The sequence below is a fragment of the Gracilinanus agilis genome, chromosome X, assembly GCF_016433145.1.
Source record: "Gracilinanus agilis isolate LMUSP501 chromosome X, AgileGrace, whole genome shotgun sequence".
NCBI lineage: Eukaryota > Metazoa > Chordata > Mammalia > Didelphimorphia > Didelphidae > Gracilinanus > Gracilinanus agilis.
The window spans coordinates 78,683,608-78,696,050 of NC_058136.1; the positions used below are offsets into that span (position 1 = coordinate 78,683,608).

At 33.4% G+C, this 12,443-nt stretch overlaps 1 protein-coding gene across 1 annotated transcript in view; it reads left to right on the forward strand.

Annotated features, from left to right (window-relative positions):
- Nucleotides 1–11,355, forward strand: part of LOC123253803 (transcriptional regulator ATRX-like) — a 101,191-nt gene extending 89,836 nt beyond the window's left edge. The window contains exons 31-34 of the mRNA XM_044682939.1: nucleotides 369–476; nucleotides 6,407–6,502; nucleotides 10,207–10,335; nucleotides 11,107–11,355. Of these exons, the coding sequence (XP_044538874.1) occupies nucleotides 369–476; nucleotides 6,407–6,502; nucleotides 10,207–10,335; nucleotides 11,107–11,355 (582 nt within the window). The remainder of the gene's footprint in view (nucleotides 1–368; nucleotides 477–6,406; nucleotides 6,503–10,206; nucleotides 10,336–11,106) is intronic.
- The last annotated feature ends 1,088 nt before the right edge of the window (nucleotides 11,356–12,443 follow it).

Genomic DNA, 12,443 nt, shown 5'->3' on the forward strand with positions numbered 1-12,443 from the left:
CACTAATCAAGTAAGAGGCCCACCCCCCAAAAAAAGAATTTACCTTTTGATAACTTCCTTTTCAGGAAGAATCTCATTTTCAAAAAATTCTCAGCATGTACTTGACCTTTTCCTTCTCATACTTTCCAAGAAGGTTGTTCTTCACAGGAAGGGATCAAATATGTCTCTTCTTTTTTATAACTTCTTTATTTCTTCCTTTTAAAATCTCATTTATCCTGTTTGCCTTTTTTAATGAACATTCCCTTGTCCAAGTATGGAGAAGTAATTTTCATATGATTGAAATATTGCTTTCTTTTAAAATTCAATGTATTAAAATTATAAGTCCAAATCCTAATATTTGAAAACTATTTTTCTCTTTTGTTTTGTAGGGACTTTCTATGCATTTCACTTTGCCCTCTGTCAGTTTTAGCTCTGAGCCTCCATTTATTCCTTTTGATATGGAAGCCATCTCATCACTGAGTGATCCACAGTTGGAAGTAAGTTTTGAAAAATGAGATATGAATCTAAAATACTGAAATTTAAAAGTATTTGAAGACAAACAATGAACATGAATGAAATTCCTACATTTTAAGAATTTTTCTTTGTAGACTAGGGACATAGATTTTTTAAAAGGAGGCCCTTCCCTCCAAGAACTGTTGGTTTCCAAGTAAGTTTCCAAGATAATATATGAAAATATAAATGCAGTGATTAGGGTCATTTGTTAACATTGACTTTGTAATAATGTTTAAAATTCAGAAGGATGATACAAGGAAAAGCCACAAAATATAATGTTTAATATTCAGAAGGATGATAGAAGGAAAAGCATAAAAGGCCAAGAAAGGGGGAGTATATTTGCAAATATACATTTATATATAGTTCATATATATTTATTTATTTATGTGATATAAATTATATGAATATATTTAATATATAATATATAAAATATATAAATCACATAAAATAAAATACATTTATTTATATGTAAATTTATATGTAAATATATAAATCAGCATTTTTAACATTTTCTTCATCACTTAAGTCTTGGACAATCAATAAAATGTTAAATCAAGATCTCATTTGTAGCTTATGCCAATTTTTAAGTTTTAAGTGATTACACAAAAATTTTAACAGTTGGTTTTCCCAATCTAGTTAGAGCTAGATCCAGTATTCTTTTGTTAAAAGGTAACATAAGTGGCCCAATTTGGCTTATGAGCCACATGAGGAGAAGAAAAATAAATTAAGTGAAAATTAAGAGGAGAGGATAAAATTAGGTGATTTTAAAAAATAATAATCCATATTCAGGGACACTGTCAAACAAAGAACCATTTATTTTGTATACCTGCTGGGGAAGGTTTTTTTTTAAAGTCATGAGATCCTGATGCCCCTAAGAAACAGGCAAAATTAAGTAATCTTTATTTAATTTCAGAAGTGAACTTTGTTAATTTCTGGTTCATACCCTTGTATTATTATATTATACCTTATATTATATACCATATATTATTACAAAAAAGGTTTGAATTGAATTCAAGAATCCTTTAGAGTGCTGATAGGAAATGACAGTGCTCCTAATTAATTTCTTTTTTTTTTTTTTTTTTAAACCCTTAACTTCTGTGTATTGACTTATAGGTGGAAGATTGGTAAGAGTAGGCAATGGGGGTCAAGTGACTTGCCCAGGGTCACACAGCTGGGAAGTGTCTGAGGCCGGATTTGAACCTAGGACCTCCTGTCTCTAGGCCTGGCTCTCAATCCACTGAGCTACCCAGCTGCCCCTAATTAATTTCTAATCCTCTTTTTTGTAGAATATGGTAGGAACTTGGTTAAAAACTCTTGAGCAACTGTTGCTGGTGAGGGTAGTGTGTTGAGATGTCCAAAACTCTCAAACTTTTAGTTCTTGAACCTGTGACTGTGGAAGGGTAGTTAATATTTATTTTCTTTATTTTGTGCATTTAATGTTTAATTAAAGTAGCTTATGATTACATTTTTGACTCATAAGTGCTTGTTACCTTTAAGAAAAACCCTGTTGCTTGAAGTCAAAATATGGCACTATTATAGTTGCAACTTCTAAACAAAATACTAAGGTTCTTGTTGATAAAGCATTCAAAACAATTGGTGGGGTGGGGGGGAGAGCTGGGTAGCTCAGTGGATTTGAGAGCCAGGCCTAGATATGGGAGGTCCTAGGTTCAAATCTGGCCTCAGACGCTTCCCAGTTGTGTGACCCTAGGCAAGTCACTTGACCCCCATTGCCTACCCTTACCACTATTCTGCCTTGGAGCCAATACACAGTATTGACTCCAAGACATAAGGTAAGGGTTTTATTTAAAAAAAACCAACAAAACAATTTTGATGAATAGTTACCTCCTCCTGTTTCTGTTGGTACATAAAAGGGATCATAAATTTAGAGCTAGAGGAACCCATGGAAGTCATCAAATCTAACCCCTTCAATTCATAAATGAGGAGAGTTTAAGGTTTTCCTGAGGTTTTTCTTAATCCAGCTGCTTCAAGACTGACTAAAACTTACAACTTGTTCTATTTATTTTCAGTATTTTGTGCCCTTAGACTTTTAATATGTCAGATTTCTAATTGTTTATTTTTTTCTTATCTGTTTTCAATTATTTTAGTACTCTATTGACATTTGTTTCATGATATAATTTCCCTGAAAAACATTTTGAGAATTGAACAATAGCCATCTAGTTCAAACAATTCAGTAATATAACTATAGTAAATTGTGATCAAGCTTCTGGGTGAGAGTCTCAAAGAAAGAAACTTCTCTCAAAGCAATTCATTCCAACTTTTGAATCCTTTAAATTGTATATTATTTCTAATATTCAGCCTAAAAGGACATCTTTGATTAATTCCTGGTTCTATACACTGAGCATTATTCCATTCTCCACATAATAACCCTTCAAAAACCTCAAGACACCATCATTCCTTCAAGTATCCCCTTGTTTAAGCTAAATATTTTCATTTTCTATTTCTCTCTATTCTTGTTTGCCTTCCTTTGGACATTCTGCTGATATCCTTTTTTAAATGAGTGCCAGAAATTCAACATGATACTAAAGATGAGGTCTGACAAGGAAGTGAAACTTATTGCAAGAAAAAATCTTCATTAGAGCTTAGCCTTTAAAGACTAAGTTTTATAAAGAAGATATCAGTTAAAAGGTTGAAATAATTTCGAGGATGGATTAGTGTTGTATTAACGAGTCAAGTTTATAATTCAGGTAGATGCTAATTTTTTTTGAAAGGGAACAAAGCACATATGGTTGCTACATTTGTCCTGGCACAAAGGCAAGTATCTCCTATGATAGAGCTCTCATATTTAGCTATGCAACCCTCTTGCCCCACCCCATCATGTCATATAAAAAGGTTATCACATTTTACCTATCTTGTATGTCTCAGAAGGGAATAGAAATTATGGATACAGTTACACATAGTGGTAGTGGAGGTTGTGGAATTTTTTTTTTGAGTATCAAATCACTTTTAATTAACTGAGCTTATAATTCACTAAAAATCAACAGTGGATTGAGAGCCAGTCTCAGAGATTGAGATCTGTTTCAAATCTGACCTCAGACATTTCCTAGCCTTATGACCCTGGGTAAGTCACTTAAGCCCCATTGCCTTTACTGTTCCTTTGCCTGGGAACCAACATATAGCATTGAATCTAGACAGAAGGTAAAGATTTTTTTAAAAAGTGTTAGCCTGGGTGTTGAAAGCCATTATATGTAAAGAGCCAATTGGAGAAATAGGGTCAAATTTAGGGCCTTTTATCTGGATTCCCTACGTGACCAATCCAGGCTGAGGCAGTCTTTGTGTTTGGTCCTGGTCACCTGAGCCCTGAAAAGCTCTGGTACCAGCAGGTAGATTAATCCAAAAACAACTTGACCCCTCCAAGAGGCTATTAGGAGTCATTTAGAGAAACAGAGTCTGTAATAGATGTTTTATCTGGATCCCATTACAAAATCATCGGCAAGTAAAACTGCGTGTATGATTTTTCTGCACTGCATGTCAGATGCAGATAGAATGGACCATCTAAGGTAAAAATCTGAGGCTCCTCTTTTGACTCATTTTTAGATCCCCACATTCTCTCAACATTCTTATTGGAAAGCTTTGAGTCCTTAACCAGACCAGCAGCTACTGAGTTAACAATTCCTCTCCTTGACAATTTCTCTCCTTGATAATTAAGAAACCTGAAACCTAAAAAATATATTACTTAGATAAGGACTGGAGCCGGACAATTTAGTCCAGACTATCTGACCAGGTGCAGATCTGTAAATCAAGGCAGAACGCAATTAGTAAACATCTCCATGAAATTTATTTCTGCTTCCGGAATTATCCCCTACTAATTGGTTGTTGGAACTTGGCCCTTGTTTTTGCACCCATATCTCTATTTTTTAGGCTTTAATGAATTGTGTATGATTTATAACCCTCTTCACAGCTGTGATTCTTTCTTTGTGTTCTTTGTTTGAAACCAGTATAAAATAAAGTCAAAAATCCCATAGCGTGGGATCAGCATGGGCTAACCTCTAGTTCGGCTGTTCTCAGTTTCTTTTTCCTGTCTTAGCAATCCGACGCCGTAAAACGCCACTCAGGACCCCTACCATATAGAGCTGGTCCTCTATACCTGGGATATAAACACAGAGATTAAAATATCTAATCACAAAGAGCTTCGATTCAAATCTGAGAGGCAATATAAATATATGTGTATGTTCACAACATGTGTGTTGTAAAGTTGGAACCTAACCCTAAATATTAGACTTTGGAGGCATTGAATATTTTTAAAATCTACAGTGTGCATTATATAGTCATATGTGTTTATATAGTTTGCATATATGTATATTTTATGTATAATTGTGACTTGGGAATCATATCTGCCAGTTTATTCAAGTAGACCAACTGATGAATTCATCAAAATTAAGGGCATTTTTAAAAAATCATCTCTCTGATCTTCACAGTTTTCCTGGGTGGTAGGTATATTATGTCTTTATTTTACAGTTGAGGGATAGTAAGAATTAGAGAGTTTAGATATTTAGACTGTTTAGATATTTAGACCTGTCTAGGATCACATATCCTGAGGTAGAATTTTAGCTCAGGTCCTCCAACAAGTACTATAGCCATACTGTCTCAATTTCCTCAATTGTTAAATGTGAATAATAAAAGAATGTACCATGGAATAAAGTGATAAAATAAATACTAACTTAAGGCGTATAGGAATATTTATAGTTGTTTTTTTTTTGAGATGGTAGAGAATGGGACTCTAAAGGGTACTCCAAACTAGTTGGGGAGTGGCTGAACAATTTATAGTCTGTAAATGTAATGGAATTCTATAATAGTAAAAGAAACGGTGAAGTAGAGTTATATAGAGAATCTTAGAAAGATGTACAAAAATTTGATACAAAATGAAGACAGATTCTAAGGTACTGATGATGAAATCTGCTACTGATTTCCTGATAGAGAAGTGAATGATTCAGAAGAGTGCTATTGGATATGGTCATTGCAGAAATTTGTTTTGTTTAAGTAATATGTATTTGTAAAGGAGGTTTTGTTTTTCTTACATTCTCAGGTGTGGAGAAAGAGTTAGAGAGGAAGTGGGTAAATTTTTATTGATAGAGAAAAATAAGATATAATTAAAATGTAAAACCACTTGTTAATTGTGGGCAGAAGAGAGCACCAGAAAAGTCTCTAGAAGATGTGCAATTTAGCTGAGTCTTGAAAGAAGCCAGGAATTTCTTTTCACCAAAATGAGAAGAATACATTCCTGGCATAGGGGCCAACAAGTATTAATGGCAAGGAGATAGGAGATGGAATTGGAGAACTAGCAAGTAGACCACCTGGACTATAGAGTTTATTGAAGGGAATAACATGTAAGAAGTCTATGAAGGTGAAAAAAGTCCATGTTGTGAATGGTTTCATATGTCCAAAAAAAAAGGATAACCTGTGTTTTAAGCAAATAATTTTGACAGCTGGGTAGCACAGTGGAGTATGAAGTTCAAATTTGGCCTCTTTCCTGGACAGGTGACCCCAGGCAAGTCACTTAACCACTAGCCCTTAAGCACTCTTCTGTCAGTTCTAAGAAGAAGTATGGGTTAAATTAAAAAATGCACAGGCGGCAATTTGATCTGGGTTAAACATGTATTAATATGCATATTTCCATGTGGTTAATTTTTATAATTGAGTAATTTTATAAAACCAAAATCACAGAACATAAATCCAAATAAGCAACTGAAAAATCATATGCTCTTGTCTGCATCCTGATTCTAGGAGTTCTTTTTCTGAAGGTAGATAGCACTCTTTGTTGTTAGTGCCACAGAATTGTACTGGATCATTATATTCTTGATAATAGCTAAATATGTCACAGTTGATCATTCTAGAATATTGCTGTAACTGCATACAATTATATATGTGTATTCTTGAAATAATTCATTTCTTTCAGGATCTTATTAACCAGAGCAAAGAAAAAGTAGCAGAAGCAACCAATAATATGAAATCAATGAAGATTCTTCCTCTTGAAGATATCATTTCAGCTGTTGTAAGTTAAATGGTTATCTTGCTTTATCTCTCCTCACTATTAGCTTTCCTATACAATTCTTCTGATTTTCTTTTAATTAATTCTATTAGTAAACTATCATTTAATAAAATTATGCAAAGTTTTTGGGGTGTGACTTATTGGAATCTTGTGCTAAAATTATTTTTTAATTGTCTGTTTTCACATGTATTTCTAAATCTTGAATTGTCCCATTTATTGTTTTTTTGCATTTGTATGGTTTCCCTACTCCCTTTTCATTTAAATCATTTTCTGTGCTTATTTTCTACCTTCTTTCCTTTGTATATAATTTCATATTCAACTTCATCAAATATACATTTTGTTTTAAAATGTGTTCATCTCATAATATTTTTAAGGTATAGTTTTGGTTGCTTTAGTATATTTTGTCTACCAACATGCACTTTTAAACATAATTTTCTAATATAATTTAAAGGATTTAAAAAATATTCTTGTTGCTATATTATATTAAGATGTTCTTTGCTGATTTGCTTAGTGGCTAAAGGGAGTAAATTTTAATTTTTTTATTTCCATGCTTCTTATTGTCATTTTTGAATGGGATTTTGAGTGAATGAATAAAAAATATTAAACATAATTCTGGTGGTACAAACAGAAAAGAAATTCCCCTCTCTCCGGTTCCTAAGGAGTGCACAAACTAATGGAGGAGATTTCTACTCTGTCGTGTAAAGAGTAAAAAGTTGTTTCCACAATGTAAAGGGAAAAATGATTATGATTTTGTTTGAATGAATATTAAAAGGGGTGATCGCCAAGAACTGAGTAAATATTAATTCTAAAATTATTTTTAGCAATTTATAAAATATAGGAGTGAAAGCAGAGAAATGAGAAGAGGGGTAGAGTAAGAGATCTAACTTAATGAACTAGATTATGTGTCAAGTCTTGACTTTACTCTAAAAGTCAATTAACAAGGGTTTTAACCAGGGGGCCTCCTCCTACTCAGAGGCTTGTACCTCTAAGGAAGCTAAGGGAGTCGGCCTTTTCCACTCAACATGTGTAGTTCTAAGGAGTAATATAAAGCAGTCCAAGGTCTCAGCCAGAACTCCTCCAGGTCCAGTTCTAGGCTGAAGAGAGAGAACTGTCCCACAGGAAGTTGTAACTCCCTTTTATAAAAGCACTTCTTTTGCATCACTTCCTGTGCATTCCTTCTATTTTATGTGTACCAATCATGATAAAAGTTTTGCTTAGGACCTCCCCCACTTGAAGATTAAGTGCTGGTGTTTACACTTTTGGTGATTTAATCTAAAAATAGGCAGGGTAGGATTAATCTCATCTTCATAGTTTTACATTACATAGGTTTCAACTATAAGTCAAATAGAAATTCTGTGGATATCACTTAGAACAGAACTCATAAGCATTAAATAGCTGCTTAATTTATAATGTCCTCATACATTGCTCTCCTTCACTCTGCTTCATCTCAGAAATGATTTTTGTTATTGTTTACACTTATGTGCCACTGTTTGTTCAATCATATTCCAGTTGTCTTCAGAAGTAATAAAAGATTTTTGGTTAAATTCCCATTATTATCTTTCCCTTCTTTTTCCCTTGATTTAGGGAGGATTTTTTATTATTGTTGCTGTTTTTCCTATATTCATGTCCTCATTCCTGTATCCACAAATTCCTTTATATTTGCCTTTATTTGCTTCCCTTTTGAGTTTGATATAATTTCTATACCAAATTATCCCTATGAGATAAAAGTATCTTATCTAATGACTCCCATTCTGATCCTTTCTTCCATATTTGTTTACTCATTTCAATTAGGAGAAATACCAACTTCTTCCTGGTACATTTTGTCCTGATAGTCTCTGGTCGTGCTAGGAGACTATTCTGAGCTGGTACTAGAAGGAGGGACTTCATTTCCTTTACTGTCAGGCTAGCTTTGAAATGAAAAACCTATATTATCATTTTCTCTGTGATTACATTTGTGAAAATCAATACCTTTATAAAGGTCAAAATTTTACCTACCTCAGTAAATTCAAAGATTTTCCTCTTTATTTACAGTGGGCTCTTATGCACCAATAAAAAGCCTATTTGAATTGTGTGTAGGATAGGTGTGATTGAAACTCTCCACCCCAAGACTATATAGAGTGAGAATGAAGGGAAAGGTTTTAAGAGACAAAACTTCACTTTTCTCCTTCCTGGTGGTGACAATCCTGTATAACATTAATTATTTGTGGGATTAAAGATGTCACATTGGGGTTGCAGAGAGAACTGAGAAATTTTAGAATAGTCTCTCCCTTTTTGGTCAGAGAACTACACTGACAGCCTCAAGGCATTTTTGAACCATTTTTTCATCACTTATCATCATTTGAACCATCTTAGCATCTACCCCTGGGAAAGTAACAGCATTGCTTGTTCTAAAATCCCAGGTATAGATTAATAAAGATTTAACATTTAAAGGCAACTTCTTGAAAACTTTATACTGAGAGAAAATAACAAAGCAATGAGGAGTTATGCTGCCTCTCCTCCTGTGTATTCCTTTTAGCTTGAACCTACTTTTTCCTCTTTGGGACATAGTAATGTGGAAGAGCTTTGAAATAAAACCCTGGATCTGGACAGGTATCCTTATGGGAAATGACAACCTCCAAAAGTTAGCATAAAAATAAAATTTATTAATTGAATACAATAATTAAGTCAAATGGGCAAGAGGCAAGAGTATATAGAGAAGATAGAGTTTGGATACAGCAGTCCCTTCACTATATCGCAGTTCACTTATCAAATCTTCACAGTATTGTGGGTTTTAAAAAAACATGTAATTCTATATCATGGAGTTACACTAATTGTGGTACACTATTGGCTGATGGAATAAAATGTGACCAACCATAGCACTGTGTTCTGTATCCTGGGTGCTGACTGGCTCAGTGACTGTAGGTTAATAAGAGTAAGGAAAAGGTTTATAGAATAATAGGAAGGGTTTGTAAAGCAGATATAACACTACTCCTTTGTGGATTTTTGCCTATCCCAAGGGTCTCAAGAACGTAACTCCCATGATAGGTGAGGGATCACTGTACTTATACCCTCCTGATTACAGAGCCTATCTGACTTGAGATGCAATGATGGTGGGATGACATGTCATTTGGTACTTTGGACCCAAGATGGGTCGTGCCCTATGCCTCAAAGTCGAGAAGGGAGTAAACTGTCCAGCTTAAAAGATAATCAGATAATAAGGGAAGAGATCAAGGGAGTGTTTTTCTCAGAGACTTCTTACCTGGAACATCTTTGGGTGTCTAGGGAAAGCCTACTTATGTACTTAGTACTTATGGAGAGAGGGCGTTCAAGACTCAGCTGCCATAGTCAAGCACTTAATACCAAATACAGTCAAAGCTCTGGGACCCTGGATACAGTGTCTCTGGGAGAATGCACCCCCAAAGATGATTCTCCAAAGAATAATAGAACATAAGGGTCTTATATACCTTTTGGGAATTAAGTACAGCAAATATACACAAGACTGGTTACAAGCAGGCTTGGGAAAGAGGCTGTAGCCAGAGTTGGGGTACTGGGAAGTGGCTTAACTTAATAATGGATACAAAAGAAAGGATCAATTCTAGCCAAGTGTTGGTCTTCCTGGGAATGGATCTCTGATACAATGGGGAAAACTTCTAAGTTAAAACGATATTTAGGATTTGATTTAATAAATCAACTTAGGGATTTATGGTTGTTTTGTTGTTTTGCTATAGCGGAAAGAAAATGTACATTTCACAGAAGCTCAAATTTATTCCTTGGCTTTAAGTAAGCAAGCTGATCAGGAACGCGATGCTAAGCACAGAGAAGCCATCTACAATGATGTATCAATAAGACAGCAGATGGTAAGTTTATTGTATAGACTTTATCAAACTCCTTATTTAGATATTTAAAATACAAATAACGATTAGAAGGTAGTATGCTTTACTTATAAACAGTATATTGTGTTTCTACTACCAGAGACTCACAGATTTCACTGCTAATTGTGTTAGCAGTTAAGCTTTTTTTTAGTAAACAAGAGTATTTTAAATAATGTTTTTGAAGATGCTTAACGATCTTCAATTTAATTTAGTATTATTGATCCTTAGCCTATGTTGAAATAATTTTGTATGTGTGTACACAAATATATGTATGTAGGTATATGTATATAGGATAGATGGGGGCCAGCCAGGTCTGCAGATGGGATGGCCTAGCTTCAAATCTGACCCGAGACACTTCCTAACCATTGTGACCCTGGTCAACTCTCTTATTTTCCATTGCATAGCCCTTAGTGCTTTTTTGAAGCCTTGAAACCTATTCATGGTAGAGTGGGGGAGGTATGATGGAGAGGGTAAAGAAGAGAAAGAGGAAAAAGTACTATCATTACATTATCATTAGAGTAAATATATTTTCTGTTATTACATGCTTTGTGTGTTATCTAAATTTTTAGAAAATTGCATGTTATTTCCTTGATTTAAAATCTAATTGTTCATACGTCAGCTATCTTTAATATAATACCTCTGAAAAACATTTCATTTTATTTGACATTTCATTTTCAAACAAAAATAATGCGATTTGAGTTAAAAAAAAAACCATTCCACTCTAAAACGTCACTAATTTGAAATTTCTTTTCACAGTTAATAAGCTGTGTCCAACAGATACGAATGAATAAAAAGCTTCTACAACAATATAGTGAAGAATTATTAAATCAAGAAGACTTTTCAAGTCACTATCCTGTGATGCCAGCACCTCCAAATCTAGTGATAAATCCATCCAGTTACCAACATATTGATGTAAAAGGAATGTATCAGCCAAGTTCTAGTGTACTAGAAGCACTACAAATAAGAAGCAAGAATACAAGATCTTCCCAAAGGAAATCATTGTGATTTTCATAAAAAAATATTGAATGCATTATAAAATTTGCATTTATTAACAAGAAATAACTAGTTGGAAGTCAAATGTATTAATGCTTTTTTCCCTATAAATGTCAATAGTTTCAGTCTAAATTTTCCTTAAATCATTTTTATTTTGAGACTGAGATTAATATTGCCCAATTTATTAACTACACTAACTTGAGAAGAAATTTCTAATTATTTAAATTGGAAATATCCAAGAAAAATAAGATCCACACAATTTTACTTTAAAATTTCGTTAATGTTGTTTACATTATGAAATCAGTCTGTGCTCCTTTTTGCAAGATTTGACAACTGAGATTATTATTATTTGAAGTAATATTTATTTCATATTTCTCTATTCCTCTCCTCCAATATATTTAACTTAAAATATTAGTACTAAGTTCTTAAATTTTAAGGTTTAGGCTATGTTAATGAATGAGAGACGTAAGTAATGATAATAATAATTTATGGGAGACTGAGGCCATTTTAGAAAGCACAGCAAACCCGTTATATTATAGTGCCCAATTAGAAGTCAGCATTTGAAGAAAAGCCATCACTTGGAAGTGGTGAAATCTTAGATAGAAATTAAAGGGACATCACTCAGAGGGTTAGGGTTAGCTTCATTGATGCTGGGATTATCTAAATATGTTGGTAAAGAAGCTGTTTAAATAGAAGGTAATGTATGAGAAACCTAATAGGAAATGTTTAAAGAATGGAATAAAAAACGAAAACTGCATATTGTCCTTATGCAAGAGAATGTTTTGAAAAAACTTCCATCTTTACTGAAAATATGTAGCAGTACCTATTATATTTGTTTGAGATGTCATTTTTATAATTCATTTTACATTGTTATTTTAATTGCCTTAAGAGATTTGTTAAAACAATTTTGCCTAAGTACTCTATTTTATGTTCTTTTAATATTTTGTTGTCTTATGTATTAATTTAATCCAATGACAGTAAACATTTTAATCTCTGTCATGACTTTTAAATTCCCTATGAAATATTTTAAGTGCTTTAGAAATTATTTTGCCTCTTAATCGTTTTTTCAAATACATATTTAAGGAGTAGAGTTGTATGTG